Genomic DNA, 20,077 nt, shown 5'->3' on the forward strand with positions numbered 1-20,077 from the left:
TTCTTTCAGGAGTTGCTAAGTCGAACATCATTAGAGACTCAGAAATTAGATTTGATGGCTGAAGTTTCAGATCTGAAGATTAAGCTGGTTGGTATGGAAAAGGAACAGAGCGAATATGAAGAGAAACAGAACAAAGCTGAGGTGAGTTTCTTTCATTAGCTGATCTTCTTTTATTCTGTCATGTCTGTGACATGCTGTCATACACCTGAGTTCTTGAGCTCTAATCAGCCTGCGGTAGGCTCTCCTGCACTTACAGCACAGTCTGTATCACTGATTCTGTTCATGCAGTGGTGAATATGATTATACTTTTTCGGGGGTGTGGTTTCTTTTCCCCTCTCTCATTCTAGTCTAAAAGTGCTGTTTGGCTTTAGTCAAGATACAGAAAGTCCCTTTCAGATGCATATGTTAAAATTGTTGTTTACTTAACCCTTCCCTGTCTACAGGAGCTGAAGTGGCATGGCAGTCTGAACCCTAACAGAGCTCTTGTATTTCCCCACTTACGTGGGAGAGAAGACTACTAGCTCAGTAGTATTAGAAATGCTACAAACACTTGTATGCAGAGGCCCTCACTGATTTTAATGCATTCATGGCAGTTGGGAAGGAGAGGAAAGAAAAGGGGAAAGGCATTTTCCTCAAATGGGTGTATTTCCTTGTGGTTACCTAATAAATAGATAGTGCAAAAAATGATACACATTAGAGGAAATTCTAATCCATACCCCTTTTCAGACCCAAAGAGTTCCAGACACCAGAGAAGCTTTGCTTTTTACCATACTGTTTAAGGAAGAGAGTATGAAACAGGGAATCAGTATTAACAATAGGTCAATAATCCATTTGCTTTATGGAGCCCAATTCCCTAGAAACCTCTTCATGGTAGTGAGCAAGCAGGTGGGAGCTGGGAAGAAAAGGGATTATGGAAGACGCAACTATTATGACAAGTTTTCATGTGTTGCTTTGCTCAGTGCTCCTGTAAGGGGACAACTGGCAGAGAAGGATTAGTAGGACTGTGGCTGAGGCCAAGATTTATACTTCGCTGACTGAAAAAAGACTTTGTTTCAAGTAGACTTAGGAGAATTTGAAATGCAGGCAGTGTTAGAAAACTGTTTGCTCTCTATAATGTTGCTAGTGAAATATTTGATGGCTACTAATTATGCACACATAATTTACTTGCAGTAACATAGTATGTTTTAGGTGTATTTAATTTTTGATTTATTCATCCTCTGAAGTTTTCTTTAGAGATGAAAAGATAGCTTATAGAGAGCAATTTCTGGCGGAGCTTGCAAGTCAGAGAGGCACCAGCTGCTGTGTTTTACCATCTGTGGCCTTGTGCTCTCTTTCACTCACTGCTGTCAGTGCCCTGTGTGCAGAAGGCCTGAGCAGTCTCAGACTACCTGAAAGTTTAACAGGTCTGTGCAGCATGGGGCAGCTCTAGAGATGGCAGCCTGCTCCCAGCTACCGTCTCGTCCGCCTGAGAGGCCTTCAGCACTTCCTGTGACGTGCTGAACGCCAGGAGGAGGCTGCTTGAGTTCCTGCAGGACAGGCACCATCAGCCCGAGCCCCGGGAGGCAACGAAGCTGCGCGCGCTTGCCCTGCTGGTGCTCGGACGTCCTGAGGGGTCTGGGCCCGTGATGAGAGTGACGCTTCTGACCCGTGACGTTCTGCTGCCCCCACAATAAGGTGTATGGCCCACTGGGAGGGAAGAGCTGGGTTTTAGAGACCTGGAAGCCTTTGCTGTATTGCTAAGCAAGAGGAAACATCTCAGTGAGGTGGAAAAGGATTCTGATCTGATAAGAATCTTTGTGTTAAACATGGCCTGAATTATTAACTACTCTGAGGTATGATTAAATTTCTGGCCTGCCGAACGTTGCAAACCTATTTATACAAAGCAAGAAAAATGGGCGTTATAACTAAAGCTGTGGAAAATGAAGGGAGCTTATTTGGTTTGCTTGTTGAGACTTTTTTTCAGTGATTTCAGATTTTTCTGAATAATTATTAATCCAAATGAAAAGAGGTTGTTTTCAGTCAAATATGATGCTTGCTTAAATTCTAATGCTTTAACCCCATTTCATCTCCTATTATTGTAAATTTTACTAGTTTTCAAGAAGAACATAATTTCAAACATCAGGATGACATTTTTCAATGTATTTTCTTTATATAATTTGTCAACAAATACTGCTTAAATTTGTTAAAATTTTGAGGGTCTTTCCATACTCACTGCCTGACTGTATCTTTTTAGTGAATAAACTGTCCTTAAATAAGCAAACAGCCTACCTTTTAGTTGACTCTTTTTTTATGCTTACAGAATTGTGTTGTGGTAATGTAATTGCTACAGTGACACAGTTCTCCAAATTGACAATGACTGAATGAAATTAATCTTGCTGTAATTGTATCTGAATGTCATGGCTACCACAGCATGCTGTTACAATGTATAATGTATCAAATGAAGTTGTAATAAATATTTTCACACAAGTGGGAACAAAGCTGTAGGTGACAGAGCTAGATCCTTTCTCATACACAGCAGTTTGCCAGTTGCTGCTTTCAGGGCTGAATTTAGGATTAACAAAGGTCAGCAGAGCATTGATGGGATGATTTTGCCATTGTCAGAAGTGTAAGTCCTTAGTTTTCACTCTAACATGCCTCTTCCAGAGGCACCCATTAACTAAGTCATTCTAAACAGCCTTTTAACTATAGTGCATATCTGACCCTGCCGTTTCTAAATATAATAACGAACTTAAAAAAAGTTTTAAATGAGATATGTAAGTGAAGAATAATTCAGCTAAAAGATATTTGCAGTCTGTACTCCAATTTTGCATTGGCTTATTTCACAGCAGCTGTTTTCAGCCAGATAGAATTTATCTGTAGAATTACCTCTCTGGTTGGGTTGGGGAAAAACAAAGCAAATTAGGATATTATTCTAAATATAAGTGAGTTTTAATCTGTCAGATTCATTTCACTTTGTCTTGTGCAGCTGTGCTTTAGTTCTGATTTTAATTAGCAAGTATCTCTAAGCTCTCAAAGGTATTAACTCCACACTGGATGCCACTTGTCTCTGGCTTTTCAGAAGCACGCTAAATTTAAAGTGCCTTTTTTATATATACATATAATACGGGGGCCAAAGAATAGCTGTTTGTAAATGGACAGCCTCCCTCTGAGTTCTGTCATTTTAGTTATCTTACTGCAGAATAATGTTCCCTTACTTTTTCAGCGGTGCCACTGTGAAGGTTTCTGAAACCCCAACCAAAGAGAGTTTGTTGCTTTTCCCTCACCTGAGAAGTCTTAGAATTTAGGAAATGTGTTTGCTTAATGTAGCAAGGTATGTAAGAGCAGCATTATCAAGTGATTTGCTGCAGCTCAGATGTCTCAGATGTCTGCTCCACCCATGCACAGACAAAAGAGGCCTTTTATAGGAGACTGCAGGAACAATTGTCCACTTCACCTTCTTTAACAGGCCCTGTGCTCTCCTGCTTGCCTCTTCTGGCAGGTGTTAAGTTCTGTGGGTTTTATTTTTCTGTATTAAAAAATACAGAAAAGTTTGTTGTAAGTTCGATTTTGTGGCTGTTGTGTGGGCATTTCTGAATTAAATATCTAGCACGGTTATTTGTAACTTTAGTGAAACTTGAGTCGATGAGCCAAATATCACTTGTGATCCTTTTTATTGCGCAGCTTATAAGGGTTAAGTGTTTTGTGTCAGAGACAAGTGTAGACTGAGACTCTGATGTTTGAAAGAAAACAAGGTAAATGAGCAGGCGGCCTGCAGTTCATACTGCTCAATGAGGCATCTGTTGGTGCAAGTCATGGTAAAAATGAAACAAAATCTAAGTGTGAAAGAAGCAGGGTTGTGGCTATGGTCTAAATTGTTAATAAACCTGATACTATGATTGTCCTGCTTTACAATGCTCTGATAAGAGGATGAGTTAGCTGGAGGGACATTCTCCTCACCAGTGTCCTCCTGCATTGCTGTTAAGCAGCTAAGGTAGCCAGTGAACATAAGAAGGATATAGTTTCACCCAGACGAGCTGATGCTGAAAGAAGCTGTCTTGTCTTTCCAGTGCAGCCCTGGCAAAACATGTCAGCCTATAAAAGACTGGATATAGCAGGGTTGGTATACTGCAGGCAGTGCTTAAAAAAAAAAAAATTGATTGTTTGAGGAGCTAATCCTCATTTATGTTCAGAAAGCTTCGTTGAATGACAGAGGGTGAGCATCAGGCATAATGTGAGGCTGATTCAGTAAAATGTGCAGAGTGCAACATACACAACTGCTGTTCTGAATTTCATCTTAAACACAGTGCCCAAGAAAAATAGCTGACTGATGTGAAACATTTTTAGCTCACTGCTGTGGATGCTTTTGAAGGGAAATCTGTGAATTTTTAAATTTGTGTGTGGAAGCTGGTGCAGTTCAAGATTAACTCTGTTAAGTATTTATCTGGAACATATATTTGGAATAATGTAAATCCTGTCCTTGCAGTAAGCAGTAGCTGTTCCCTAGCACAGATGTAGCCAGCTTTGAGATTACTGAATCACAGGAGAATAGAGATTACAGGACATTGTTAGGCATTGTAATGAAGAAAATAAAAAATCATGCCCTGTTGTCTGTTGTTTTCTCCATTAGTAACTTTTTAACTTCTTTGGGAAATGCATTGATCTCATCAAATTTATTCCACTTAGGAAAACTGTAGAGTTGCAAAACACATTTCAAGAGAAAGACCATCCAGATTCATAATCTCTGAGAAAATACCCAGGACTATTTGCTGCTGAACTAGTGAATTAAAGTGAAATGTTAAATAGATTTAAATATTTGTATGTGGTGGTTTGCTTTCCAAAACTGCTTTTTTTTTTTTTTTTTTTTTTTTTTTTTTTTTGTATATCACTGACTCTTTCAGGGAAGCTGGCCAGCATATCAGTGCACTTAGAAGTCATTATTTTTTTCTTCTATGATACTTTTTTGACTTCTCTTACATATGTTGCCTAACTGTTTCTTTATGTCATGATACTGCCCAAAGGATAAAGCAAAATAGCAGGGTAGGTTATGTAGTATTTTTCTGACCTGAGACTGAATTACTTTACTAATTAGTTTTGTAATTCTGTAATTTACTAATTAATTCTCAAAATTAATGTTTATAAAAAGACAAAATAGATATGGCCTTAGCAGAGCACTTGGCAGTTTTTTCCTAGTAGATGATTTGGCTGTGTAAATTAATGTAACCAAGTCCATTTCAGGGAAGTCTGCCATTCAGACAGTGTAACAAAATATATTCCACGTTTTTCTGATACCTGACTTTGGCTGAATAAGTTATCAAAAATGTGGGGCAAATTCTGATCTTCACGTTGGTATCAAAATCACAAATTATTCTGGCACATATTCTGTTGTGTTTAAACTGTAGCTCTATGCATGTTCCAGATTTACACCCATTCACACATATTTTATCAGAAGGGAAACACATTATCTGACTTCTGAAGTTTACCTGTGATATGCTTCATGTACTACTTTGTGCTGCAACTGTAGAAATATCTTTGCATCTTGTCTTCATTTTCCTTCTCACCTTTTTTTCTTTTCTTTTCCTTTCTTATCCCCATGTTTTCAGTCAGTAGTGAATCTGATCAGTGAGCTACAGGAGCAGATGTGTAGAATGCAGCTGGAAATTAATAGTAGAATCCAAGAAAGAAAGTCTCAAGATAGGAAACCTGACTTGACACCTAATGGTCCTCAAGCTAGTCCAAGATCAGTGGTAGAGACCCTCAGCCAGAAGAACTGTTCTCAGTGTGATGTACGAGAAGTACACCTTAGCAGAAGCCTGTGTATTGCCTTGTTTTACAGAAACTAAATTCTGCTAACCAGAAGTGGGTTGTGAATTGTTTGCATTAATCTTTGTGGCTTTTGTTAGTAATAGTGCTGTGGTTATATATAAATAAATAAATAATCCCAACACTGCGACAAATTTGGTCACCGTTGACTACTAAAGCACAGCTGTCTGTAAGAACCATTGCATCCTTCAGCTTTTACATGATTTTGATTTTATTTTTAGGTCACAAGTGCTTTTTCTTTTAGCCATTCTTTTTGTTTTGCTTTTTTTCTGCTTGATCTGCAGCATAGTTTGGTAATTTTCCTCAGTGTAATGCTACCCTAACTGTGCATTATAGTGCATCCTAACCTATATTCTCAATGCAGAGGATAATTAATTCTTGAATATCTTAAAAACTTAACCCAGGTATAGAATATAGTTTCAGGTAAGATTATCTGGAAAGTGTCTAAAAATAATATGGAAAGTATCCTTTCTTTTCATTTTGATAAAGTAAATGAAAGGAGCCATAATAAGAATAACCTATTTGTACCATTAAAAGTAAGAAATCTAAAACATTTTCTGTTGCCTGATATAAGCAGTAATGAGAGAAGCATTTTTGAATTTACATTACAAATCTTCATTTTTATCTGATCAAAACTATGCCACATGTCAAAGCAAAAGCTGTGCATAAACTTTTTAAATCAACATTCAAAGTGGAATGATATTGTATGCCTGAAAAAGTCCAATTTAAGATTTGCTTTTAAATCTGTTTGCTTTAGTTGCTACATCTCTAATTAAAGATGATCCTACAACTAATCTGCTTATATTGTGAGGATTTTTTTACTATTTTTTCTCATAGATTTATTAAAAAAAAACTCATTTGGATATGATGATGATGCCTGTTGTGCATGTAGTGCTATTGTTTCTGAGCTTACCTCTGTCTGGAACTGATTAGTGAATTATTAGACTAGCATACAACTACATATTGGAGAAATAATACGAAAGCCAAATTTGGGAGTCATTTACAATAAACATTGATTTAATCCAGGATACTTGTATAGTTGCTTAATGCATATGATACTATACAGGAACCTAGAATTAGGTTACACTTTCAAACTACTGCAATATAGAGTTCAAGACATTTAGTCTTGTTAGAAATACATCAAGGATTTAACACTGTTGGCCTCAAGAATGAGCATTAAGATATGATTCTGTCAAGGGAAGGGAGAAGGGAAATTCAAGAGACAACTTTCTCAGAGGAATAGACAGAGAATATTAAAAACCCTGGGAGCTGCAGCTCTGCACTGCATCAACTTAATTTGCAAAGTGGCAAACATCAATGTATGGTATTGAATGTCTATAACGTGATAATATTATTTAGTCTGAGTGTTATTTTTCTTAAATAAGCAATTTAAATACCTCTTTGGAAGAACAGTTAATAGTATATGCGACTGACAGTTGTAGACTTCTTAGCTCATTTCCATAGAGGCTCACATGACTTCATCAGGATCATCCATCGTACTTTACCTGAAACTATGAGCAAATTTCTCAGTCGAGAGTTTGAGAAAATATTCTTTATAATAATCTCTGAATTAAAAAGAGTGTTTGTCTACTTAGTCTAGGCCACAATTTTTTATGTGGATGGTTCAGTGTTTATTACTGCATGGTCTGTGCATGATCTTTAATTTGAGACTACAGAAAATTATTATTTACCTGAGTAATCTTAAATTTAGCTCTTCTTCTTCCTTTGCAGAGTTTGCTACAGGAGCTTAGACACCTCAAAATTAAGGTAGAAGAACTGGAAAATGAAAGAAATCAGTATGAGTGGAAATTGAAAGCAACTAAAGTAAGCAGAATATTTGCTTTTCACTAATGGCAGGCTTATTTTAGTTGGAAATAGATATGAGCTATTTCTTATCAGTATTTACTTTTCTTACAATTGCCTTGTATCATTGGTAACTATGAAGTCAGATTTTCTTGAACTGTCTGTGGAATAAGTATTTTGGCTTAAAGTTTTTGTAATTATTTTTTGTGTGTTTTGCTCCTTTTCCTGCAGTTTCCAGACTTTTACCTTTTTCTTAAAGAGAAGCATTTGAACTTGGAAAAAATTTGTTTTGAGGAGAAACCTCCTTTGAAGGTTTTCTGTCTTTCATTTCCATAATGGTGACACGTATCTATGGAATAAGCTTTCTAGGCTGAAAATCATTTTAAGGATGCAACATGCGAAGCTGGTTGGGTGTTTGCTTACTCTGGATTTTATTTTAATAGACAGTAAGCCCAAAATGCAGCATTAGATCACTACTTCATATATATTAAAGACCATACCTGCCGTACCCTAGACTGACCTTAATAATTCCTAGAAGTCGTATCTTAATCTGGAGATACTCAACATTTGAAATACTGCACCATTTCCCCTACCAATTTATTTCATGCATTGAGCATTCTCATTATTAAACAGTTGCACTTTATTCTAGATTGAATTTTTAGCACTTTTTCCATTAGATTAAGAAGCACCTTATTTTTCCCAGTTGGAGGTATATTTTTGTGCTGTAATCACATTCCCTTCCTGCATCATATATGTATTACTGTTTGCATGAATGACTGATTTTTTTTTTTTTTTTTTTTTTTTTGAGCTATATCTGGATCTTGGAAAAACATTTCAAGTTACTAAACTGAGGTTTTTCATAATATTTGATAGCCTGATCCAGAAATGACAGATGCAACTTATTTGTATTAGCATTTCTTTGAGAATTCAGATGAATATTGAAATTTGCTATCTTACCTTTTTTGTATTAAGATAATATGTTCATCAAAATGTTCTCTCTGAAGTGGTAACATTGAACAGACTTTGGGAAAGTATTTTGCTAAACATTGTGTTGTCAGCTGCCAAGAAAGATATGAAAAGTACAGAAGAGTGAGGAAAGTTAGAAAATAGTAAAACCATTTAATGAGAGAAGATGTGGGAGCAGAAAAGAATAAAAGTGCAGTGGAAAAGAGGAAAAGAAAAATAATTGTAAAGATGTCAGGAATGAGAACTGAAAGAAAACAGTATTTACGAGAGCTGCAAGATCAAAAAGACCAGAGGAGACAACCTCAAATCTTGTATTAAGAAGTCTGCAGCTTTGTCATCTTGTTGCTCCAACTTCTTAAATAAGAGTTTGGAATACTTCCATGACTGGATATAAAAAGCACATTAGTCACTAGAAGTGTAGGAGCCCTTCTGGGGGTGCAATAAAGCGCATTCTTCTATTCCACGAGGAGTTGCAGGCAGAGTAGTGGTCCTTTGCTGCCATCCAGCTGCTTGCTTCCTGGTGAAAAACATGTGTTTGTGTAGAATAAATAGAAATAAATAGGTCATTTTTTTTCCCTGTCCAGATAATGTTTGGTGAGCTGTTTTTTTCCACCCTTTGATTTTAATATTTTGAGAAGCTGGTGCTTTTGCTTTTGTTTAACTGCAAGGAATTCTACTGCTTTGTTTTTGCTAGGGGAAATGTAAAATGGTAAGATAATGGCTTTAATGCTCTGAAGAAAATCTTAACAAAGTTATTACCTCAGGAAAGCGTGCTGTTACCAGGTTTTCTCAGAGAGAAAAAAAGACGAGAGTCACTGTATTTCACACTGTGGACAATCACAGATTTTTTTTCCTTCTATATTCTTGAGGCCTTTAATATATGAGATTTCATCCTGATCTGGAGGCAGCACAAATTTCAGTAAGTGCATATTAACCACTGAATTCTGTTTTATTATGGAGTATTGTTTTCCCAGCCATGCTTTGCTTCTATTGTATTTGCTACCTAACACACCTGATGTGAACAGTTTTGTCGTGCTGCTGGGAAGACAACTCAGCATTAATAGGTTCTCAATTACATTAATAAATTGTAACTAGAATTAAAAAACAAAATATCTTTTAAAAATTGCTTTGTTATCTTTTAGTGGTCTTTAAGCAGGATTCAGGAGTTGCCCTGTAATAGCCATTATATATGGCATCACTGCAGTGTTAACGGCTTTCCATCAGTTTATCTACATGAATCCTTAAAAATTTAACCTTTCCCATAAGCCTCTTTTCTGAGAGCTAACTGCATGGAAAAAAAGTGAGCTTCTGTAAAAGGAAAAGGATAGTGACACCAAGAAATGTATTAAGGTTGTTACAGTGTTTATAAAATGTCCTGAATTGGGAACAGGACCTCATTTAAAGAAAAGTGTTTTGCTTAGAAGCCATCTGTCCTTCCGCCCTTCATGGGGAAGGGCAGAGAATCAGTGACGATTGTATTCTGAATTTGTTGTATTCTCTTTCAGGCCGAGATAGCTCAGCTTCAGGAACAGTTAGCGCTCAAAGATGCAGAAATTGAACGCTTACAGAGTCACCTATCTAGAATGTCATCACATAGTGAAGTTGCAGAAAAAGGTAGGAGGAGAGGAATTAAAAACCTCACTTATTTTACTTCACTTCGGTAGCAGCTTGGCTCAAGATTTCAAAGCAATATAAGGAGATAAAAGAATATATGTTATAGAATATTATAGAATCCATTTTGGAAGGAAGAATGGTGCAGATTTATTTGGCCTTCTGATAGAGCTATCCAAAGGGCAGTGAATCTTTTTCTATACGAATTTCTTATAATTTGAAAGACTCATTTTAATGTTTCCTGGAAACATATTTTTGTGTATACCTTCAAAACTTCCTTGAAAAGTCTTAATAATTACCATTTTTAAGAATGGCAATTCTTAAAATTGTTGTAATAGTACCTCTGCATAATGTTTGAGTATTCCAACATTCTAAAACTTACTTGTTGATGGACGTCTTCCCTTTGTTCAGGGCTATATCCCAGATTTCTGTTTTAATCTGCACAATTAAAGGTTATGGCAGATACATCCATACCCTTTGATCTCAGCCAATATTATTGTAGTTCTGTCCAGCATTGATGCCTTAGATTGTCAGTTGTTGAGTTGTGAGCAATATGGTATTAGTGCTCTTTTTGTTCTTTAATACTGACTCTTACTGACACAAGAGTATCAGTGTGTAGTGTTATGGGGGTGTATCAGCTTATCTGCACTAACTCCATGTGTTAGTTAACGTGCACAAAGTGTGCTTTTGTGGGAGGTGACTTGTCAGGTGCAGTGTGCTACCCCTTTCTTAGTGCTCACTAAATGTCTCCTAGGAGAATAAATGCAAATGTGTCATTTCTAGAACAGGACAGTCTATTTTGACTGTTGCTTGTTCTGAAGAAGTGAGAGTCCTTTCAAGTGAATCACTAACATATACTTAGTGCTAATTTCACTCAGCAGAAGAGCTTCTGCATGTAGAGTGCTGCATGTCTTACCAGAAAATTAGTTTCTCTAACAGTGTTTTGGACTCTGCCACTAATAGACTTGTATGTTTTCTGTCAGATTCTCACATAATTTATAGGATTTCAAGAGAAGAATAGTTGTATGACAATAAATGAAGAGCTCAGCAACTTTCAGCTTCTTAGGAGTGTGTCTATTCCTGTTCAAGCTGAAGACAGGGATAAAACTCTCCTTGATTACAGTGGGCAAAATCAAACCTCAGAGATTCTTTAGAGTACCTTTTAAGGAAACTGCTTAGACTATATTTGAATGGCAACAGTATGCAGTAGTAACAGTGCCTCTGCAAAAATGACCGACTCATCAGATTTTAGGTGGTCTTCTGAGTTAAAGTAGAAAATGTTAAGATATTTCTAGTATGCTTAAATGCATATTCTAATTAAGTTGCAAACTTTATCTAATTTGTGCTTTTTCTACATACTTGATTTGACTCTCACCATTTACCATCGTAGAGGAAGTTTATAGGAGAAGGCTAAAAGAAAAACGTAAGCCTTACAATTCACTTTTGGCTTTACTTCACTGTTCCTTTCACATACAATATAACTAAAATGCATTCTGCAGCAGTAATTCAATGTCTGTTTACATTTGGCTGTCTATTTGTAATATACATAAGACACTGCTTTCCTGGCTTGCAGCAAGCAGACAGCTACTTGCCCTGCTTAGTAAGGTTTCACTTCAGGAAAAAAAAAAAATCAGAGGTTTACAAATCAGATAGTTGGACTTCAAAAGGACATGGTCAAGGTTAATGGAATCAAAACTTAACCTTTACCTTTTTTATTTGTTTGTGTGTAAAACCCATATAGTAGCTGGAAAGATTACTTTAACTGAAAGCCTCTTTCCTTGGAGGGAAAGGTTTGGGCTATTTTTTTTTCTTTTGTTTTTAATCAGTGCAGTAAAATTAATTAAAGAAGGGGGGGGAGCTGACTAAAAATCTGTTTCTATATTTGATGTTCTTGTAAATATTGCAAGCAAATTTTGCTATATATGTTTTAAAATACCTCAACACCAGTTCTTTTTGAAGTCTAAAACTGACTAATAGAAATTGGTAGGACTGTGATTTTAGTAGCTTTTTAAAAATCTTCCAGTTGCTTGCTGACTGTCTGCTGGCTTTAGTTTTTGATTTGGCTGTGTCTGTGCATGTCTTGTGTTTCTAATTGTTTTACTTTGCAAGAGAAATGTTTGCAAAGTTCATTTGCTTGTCTTTAAATGTAATCATTACAAGTTTTTTTTTTTTCTCAAAATACTAACCAGAATAAAATAATTACAGTTTCTGCAAACTATTTAGATATGCTATTCTATGTTCAGCTTTTAGTGGAAAATCATTTAAAAAAATTTTACACTATTAATTCTTTTCCTCCTCTCTCACTTCATGCCTGTTACATCTGTTTTTCGTAGTTTTTTGTGAAACAAACGCATCTGTTCTAATGTCAAAATATGAATTCCAGCTACTACTGATACACTATTTTAGGTTCTGTCTCCTCCATCATCTAGACTTGATTTAGTACAGGTTGATACTGGAGGACTTGGTAGGAATAGTATGTAGAAAACAAATGAAAGATCCAGTTTAGCAAGGTTAGGATGACATAATAAACAACCCTTTACATTTTTGGAAAGTATTTTTAAGTGTTTTTGACTACAGCATTTTTGAATAATCTCTGAGTCTATCTAGTAATACTAAGTTGTGCATGATGCAATTTTTTATCGGCTCTTCACGTAGATTTTTAACTAATTTATTCATCCTCAAAATTTTATGAAAAATAGGTTATAAATTTTCCGCGGTAGAGGATGTCAGATAAGTTTTTGTTATTTTTAATTTCCAAGTTTCGTAAATATCCTTGAACTACTTCACAGAAACTGTAGAATAAGTTTCTCAGATGGAATGTAATTAATTTCAATGGTGCTAAAAATTATTTTCTTAAATGCATAAACAGAAGACACACTCTCTTTTTTTGCAAAATAAGATTCACTTTTTTTCTTTTAATATACTTTCCTTTTGGAAAATAAAATAAGATTATGCAGTGTTTTGTAAACAAAACTGTCATGTTTGTGTCCTGTGACACTTCTAATAGTTCTGCTTTTGAAAAGCTTTCAGTTAAGAGAGACTACATTTTATCTGCTATGCCACTGACATGGTTTTGGTTGTTTATAAGAACATAGGGAAAACAGATAATCACAAAACCGATATCATTTAGACTAAATATAACAAGTGTATGTTTCATATAACATTGTAAAAAATGTTTTTAGATCAAGAAGTTCAGCGCTTGAAGATAGGAATGGAAACCTTATTGGCTGCAAACGAAGAAAAGGTGAGAAAATCTCTCTACATGGTAAGAAGAAAACAGTGGTTGTGAACCTCTGTAATGAGGAGAACATGCTTTCCTTAAGGGTGCTGTTGCTCTGATTTGGGGATTATCCATGAGATTGTGACAGAAGGTTGGTTTTTAAATGGAAAGTGGTGATTGACCCCACGAACCTAGCTGCAGAACTTAGTAAATAGAGATAATTCCAGAGGGGAGCAGAAAGGCAAGGCTGTAATGGGCAGAATCTCTTGTTTTCTGCTATTGAAAAGGTCACTAAGGCTTGATCAAGGAGCTTTTCATCTTCCAAATTTATTAATTTATTCTGGAGTGCATTATTATCTCTAGTCCAGATTGTGATACAAAAGGAAAACCAAAATGGCCTTTGAATCAGACTTCAGTCTCTTAGGAGAAGAGGACTAGAATTTAAAGATAGATAAAAGCCAAAAAAAAGTTTTTTTTTTTTATGAGGCATGTGAGAGTCCTGATCCTGCTTTCTGGAAGAGTAGGCCAAAATCACAAAAATTGATGTATAATACTGTGTTTCTGCAAGTTAAAAATGTAAGACTTTAAATACGATTTCATTTAATGCTCTTCACAGGACCGTCGGATAGAGGAGTTAACGCTACTGCTAAGCCAATACAGGAAGGTCAAGGAGATAATGATTGCAGCTCATGGTAAAATGTGTTTGTGAATAATTTCCTGGTATGAAGTCGTCTAAAAACTCTGTGTACTGCAATTGCTATTTGTTGTCCTTTAAATGTATGTGTATAATAATATATATTACATTACGCATAAATATGTATCAGTGTGTTGTGGTAAGTACACATTTTTTTCATATATAAAGAGAAAGCCACAGTATGCCTTGAGCAGGTTATGCATTACTGTCTACAACTTGCAGATATTTCATTTTTGGTTCTTACGCTGTAATCAGCAAAAACAAAAAGAAGGTAAAATTCATCTGGAGATTTAGCTACACCATTCCTATTCTGAGAAATTTCTGTGACTGAATTTTCTGCTCACTTCCATAAGCCTTAATCTAAAAATGTTCTTCATGAGTTAATAGTAAATCCCTCCTTGGAGCATAATTTGGGGGCTATATGTTGTTCTAGATGGTGGTGGTAGGGATTCTGACTGATAAGGAAGGATGGCTGATGAGACTACTTCTCTGGTTGTGTAGCTGTGTGAGTTGCTCATCAGCGGTTCTGAAATGCTACAGTTTTACCTCATTATGGGCTAAGGCAATCTGAAATCAGCAACCGCTTACACAAAAATACTTTACTAGTATTTTCAGGTCTTGTATTGAAGAATGGAAACTTCTGTTTAGCACAAAAGGAAAGGGAACAACAATCAGGTAAATTTGCTCATTTTTAAAGAAAATCTCTCATTTGAAAGTGCTCTGAAATAAATTCTAAGGGACAATTGTAGCTAATGGAGACATACCCACGATAACTTCCAAGACAGTCTTCAGCATAGTTACCCTGAGGGTAGATGCTCTCTGCAGTAACACCTACAGGTCCAGTCTCCCTGGCCATATCCTGGTTATACAGATTTGCAGCATCTCTCTGTGTGCTCTGGTTTTTGGAGGGGACCTGCATGTGTGAGCAAGAGCAAGCCTTGATGCTGTGCAGCACTGAGGAGCCGGGACTGTAGGAGTATGATGGGAGTCCACGTATACTGGTGTAGTCACTTGAGCAATACAAGTGACTCAAGCAATACTTGAGTGTTAACTATAGTGATGTTCAACTTCAAAAACAAAAAACAGAAACTGCACTTGTGCAGGAACTAGCGTGTTCAGTCCGTATTACAGTGCGTGCTGTGGTGGCTACGTTATCGCAATCCAGGTGTGAGCTTGTTACCTTGTTTGTGTCGCTGTGAGAGTCTCGTGTTTAGGTTGCAGTCTCCCTGACAAGAAGTATCTCCTATGTGTTTATAAAGATGGATTTCTGCTGTTCTCTTTGAAGTGTAGTCTCTGCTTTAAAACTATTTTTGGTAGAATGAAAGGGTTGAAATCTTCTGTCTCAAGTAACTGTTTCAAATAATTACTTAATTGAAACATAACACATTCTAAGCATTGCGTATTTCTGCTTAAGGCAAGTCATAAATCATGTTGCAAAAAGATGACCGTGTCTTTATCATGCATGTCACGTATGTTTTAGGAAAAAAAAAAACAAACAAACAAAAAAAAAAACACGTTTTGGATTAAATTCAGGTATCTGCTTGAAACAGTCACTGATAGAGTAAAATGTAAAGGAACAATCAGGAACTACTATAGATAGCTCTTTGGATTTTAGTTATTTGTGGTAATTGAGGGGCTGCCTACTAGGAACCACAGCTTATGGCATTACCAGTCTAAGCTTCACTTCAGATCCTGAAAAGTTAGTGATCAGTATTGGGTTTGCTGGCAGCCTTTGTAGTGAACAGCATGATAACCAAGTCCATCTCAAATGAGTTTTCAAGTGATGTTTTTTCTCAGTAGTGACAAGGCTAAAGCATAATTTTTGGTGCTTTTCTGTAACTGACTAGAACTATTGCACCTTCATCACATAAATTACAGACTATTAATGTGTTTAGAGTTCAGTCTAAATTTCTTCATCATAGCATAGCTGCTCCTGTGCATCCTGTCTGCAACCTTGTACACAGCAGCTTTCCAAAAAATTTCTCATCCAGAATACTTTGGAAGTTTGCTTAACTCTTAGATATTTAAAATGTGATTTTGTATCATTGCAGATTTGAAAATTAAAGATCTTATTAAGCAGTGAATTTGGAGTATTCTGCAGTATTTGTTTATATTAGATATCCAGAAAAACCTGGAACATGTTTACCATGTTTATCTTTAAACTAAGCTTGGAATACTGGATTATGATACAGATGATGCCAAACATGCACACTGCTTAGAACGGGAAATACTGTGAGAAGGACAATGGTACCAACTTGAACTTGCCTCAAAACATCAAACTATAAATTACAGTGGTTCAGAAGCTGTCTCTTGAGCAGCTCATGTAACAGAGCATAATAGGCAACTAGAAGTGGCAATTCTCTTGCTCGAATGTAGATCAGTCTGCTTATGAGTCAGAGCCCTAAGGTGGGGAGATACTGAGCAGAGGGGTACACAAAGGCTGCCGAACCAGAAGCCTTAGAGGAAGACAGAAGCGGAATTTAGAAAGCAAAGCATTTAGATTGTCTGATTCTATGATTCTAAATGTTATTTTTTGGCCTGTTTATGTCCCTTGCGTCTTCTAATCTTTAATGCTCCCAGGCTCTTCCGACAGAATCGTCTCTGGTGGCAGTGAAGAGGAACTTGAGACAACTTTAAGGAAGTGGAATCTTTTGACTAATCCTCAAGGAGAATTATTTAAAACAGAGGTACATATTAAAGATGTTTTAGACTCAAGCTCCACTGTAAAAATTGATTTGTCTGTATTGGTTTTTCTGTAGTAGCAAAAGTAATGAGGAGAAGAGTTTGACCCTAAATTAATTTTCATGCCTGTTAATATGGGTTTGGTAGATTGTATTTCAGATTCAGACGCTATAGCTACAGGTTTGAAACTCTTATTTTACACAGGCCTCTTCAGGAGAATTGTCACCGGCTATGCTATCCCCAGTGCCACACAAAGCTATGGAAATCAGGCAAGACTTCTATTTCACGTTTCTCGTGTGGATTGTTCTAAGTCTATGTTATTTAATCAATTTACATGTTGATATCTAGGTGCTGTTCTTAGCTTGGCATGAACTTTTGGGTAGTTGCAAAAGCAGTATTTGCCATCTGAATTTTGCAACACTTAAAATTAAGCTGTGAATTAAAAGAATGAATGGGCAATTTTATAATCAGAAGAAATAGGAATTGCAATACTTACAACAGTCTATTTTATTCTGATTTAAAGTGGAAGCCTTCCAGTAACTTCAACTAATCTAACCTCTCCACAAGAAGAATCTTTGGAAAACAGAAGTAGGTAAGAATGAATAATTTTACTTGAAAGGAAAAACATACAGTCAGAATTTTTTTTTGATAACATGAAAAATGGAAGGAAAAAGCATAATTTTTAAAAGCCTTTAACTGTTGCATACTGTTTTCGAAGAATTATTGATGTCTACTTCTGCTTGGTTAAGAGCATCTTAAAAATCATTAATAGATATTCTGTAATGTTTAAAACTAAACATTGGACCTTGTTGCTTTTCATTGTTGATCAAAACATGCTTTGTTGTTCGTTCTCACTCAGTCTATTGCAGTTCCCAGTACTATGAATTTTAAACTAATATGACAAAACAAGTTTATTTCCGAATTATAATTTATCTGCTACGTGCCAACACTATGGGATTATATGCAACTATCATATGATACCATTGTGGTATATGCAAAGATATTATCTTGTATTAATTGTTGCTGTTTTGGCTTGCTGTTGTTTATTTTAAGGGTTTCACAGAAAAAAAAGTCAAGTAGTCTAGAAGAGTTGCAGAGCGATTCCCTGGAAAAGGTTAGTTTATGTGTATTTAGAATTTCTGAGGTTTAATTTCAAGATGAGATAAACATCAAGTATAAATACTTTTTCTGTTTTATATATAATAAATTTCACCAATGCATATGAAAAAACCCTAATGATACAATAGGTCATTCTTCTTCCAATATCCAGGCTTAGAACAAACAGTTTGACACATTCACACGTATACACCTTCAAATTCAGCTTTTCAACTAAAAGAGAATGAAAAACGATTTAGGAGAAATACAACATATAATAAGCAGTCATCTTGTTGAACTGCAGTATTTTGTTTATGGTTATGTGGTTTTAAATAATTTTGTCTTCTAAATTGATCAAAATGTGAAGACAGCAAATTTTGAAGATAATTAAAGAGTAAATATTGGGACTAGGTATTTCCACGCAGAACTCCTTTTTGAGTGTTTGCATGAAAATATGTGTGTCACTCTCTAACCTAGACTTCTGATGTAAATGGCATTACTGGTATTTATGTTGCATTATTTAAAAAACAGAACACTGTTGTTAATTCCAAGGCTTCACTATATTCCAAGATAAACTTTTCAATTTACAAAAGTCTCATTATGTTATGATCCAGCAGCTTGCTTTGTCATTATGTACAGTGAATTTTTTTCTGTAACTGTACTTAAACTTGGAGAGACTATTATTGACATTTTATATGCCAGAATTAAGAGACTTAATAGTAAATTATCCATTTACATTAATGCCATTTGGAAAGGATATTAGTGTAACCATATTCAATAGTAATATGGTTATTCTAGTTCTTTAATTTTTTTTAAAAAAATTGTTCTTAAACTTCTGAAGATGACAGCATCCAAATAGAATGTTTGAAATTTATGTTGCACTCATTTTATTGTGGTAATACATATGACAAATTAAGAACTAACATATATCCTTTATGTGGAATTTATGAAGGTCTGTTTTCTTCTTATTAACTTTTAAAATACTCAATTTTCTTGTCCTCTGTTCAAAAACTTTATTTGTCTCGTATGCTGTGATGAGACTACACTTGCACGTTTTGGCTGTAAATCACAGACCAAATCAGAGGGACAAGAAACAGAAATATCACTATAGCAAGCAACCCTGTGTTCAGCAAAACATTTAAATGTATGCCCTAATTTAGGCATGAGGCTTCTTAGTGAAATAAATAGGACTTACTTATGAGTGATTGGCTAAACATGAACTAGCCATAACTTAATAAAAACTAAGCCCAAGATAAATTGTTTTGCTGACTCAGCACAATAAGTCTTTGCTGCTTCTATCAAATCCAGTGGAACCTGTGCTAGGGACACTGTTTCACTGGAGCTATTTTTTGCACAAAGCTCAAATTTTGATCATGTCCAGCAATAATAGAAAGTAAAATAAAATAATTTGGTGGGTCTGACCTAGCCATGTTGACATTTTCATTATTTAATTTCTATCATAACTTTTTTGTGTGATTTCAGATGGCTACAGCGTTACATATGTTCTCTTCTAATGCTACTCACTAGTATTTTGTTTTAACTGTTAAAAAACTGTCATATTCCCAACTCAAGGCAAATTTAATGGGACTATCTGTAAGCCTAAAAATAGCAAAGTCCGTTAGCTCTCAACAAAACCTAAATAGGATCTGAATTTTATGAAGTTATTTGAACACAGGCCCATTTGTTGAATATTTTATTAAAATAAAAAGAGGAGATAACAGACCTTGTAATATACTGTCAGTGCATTAAGTAACATCAGTCATAGAAATTAGACTAAATTTGATGTTCTGTGTATGTATGTTAATACTAACATTCGTCTGTTACTTTTTTCCATATAACTTTGAAATTACCCTCCCTGCAACTCCATAGTATGTAGACGGAAATCCAGTACGGCCTGTTGTAGAACAAGAGGTATATTAACTGTAAACTCTTTTAACATTTATCTAATGTGATATGTTCTGATGGTATGGCTTTTTAACTTCATATTGATTTTTCTCTTCAAAATGTTTACATAGTTCAAATACTGAAAAACTTCAAGAAAGGAGATAAAGATTTGATAAGGAGATTTCTTTTTATCTAAGAGCTTTTTGAGCATGTAATGTTGGAAGCCAAAGCTGGTCCATTTCAGAAAATAAAGTAGTAATCTTGTATGATTGCAATGAGCAGTGAAATCATGGTTCTCTAGGTATTTAATTCTTTTTGTAAGA

General features: G+C 35.5%; 1 protein-coding gene across 11 annotated transcripts in view; it reads left to right on the forward strand.

The window, feature by feature from the left end:
- The window catches only part of PPFIBP2 (PPFIA binding protein 2), a 90,200-nt gene that overhangs the window by 54,344 nt on the left and 15,779 nt on the right, over positions 1–20,077 (forward strand). For 5 of the 11 annotated variants that reach the window (XR_009958444.1, XM_062576090.1, XM_062576094.1 and 2 more), the window contains exons 5-16: positions 10–141; positions 5,580–5,762; positions 7,531–7,623; positions 10,074–10,182; positions 11,570–11,602; positions 13,362–13,423; positions 14,016–14,091; positions 16,674–16,780; positions 16,980–17,044; positions 17,299–17,367; positions 17,829–17,889; positions 19,740–19,781. Coding sequence is in view for 10 of the 11 variants with exons in the window: in XM_062576090.1 (XP_062432074.1) it covers positions 10–141; positions 5,580–5,762; positions 7,531–7,623; positions 10,074–10,182; positions 11,570–11,602; positions 13,362–13,423; positions 14,016–14,091; positions 16,674–16,780; positions 16,980–17,044; positions 17,299–17,367; positions 17,829–17,889; positions 19,740–19,781 (1,032 nt within the window). In the remaining variant the exon portion in view is untranslated. The remainder of the gene's footprint in view (positions 1–9; positions 142–5,579; positions 5,763–7,530; positions 7,624–10,073; positions 10,183–11,569; positions 11,603–13,361; positions 13,424–14,015; positions 14,092–16,673; positions 16,781–16,979; positions 17,045–17,298; positions 17,368–17,828; positions 17,890–19,739; positions 19,782–20,077) is intronic. The other 6 variants (XM_062576095.1, XM_062576100.1, XM_062576098.1 and 3 more) reach the window with 3 other exon arrangements.

The sequence above is a fragment of the Rhea pennata genome, chromosome 5 (genome assembly GCF_028389875.1).
Source record: "Rhea pennata isolate bPtePen1 chromosome 5, bPtePen1.pri, whole genome shotgun sequence".
Lineage (NCBI taxonomy): Eukaryota > Metazoa > Chordata > Aves > Rheiformes > Rheidae > Rhea > Rhea pennata.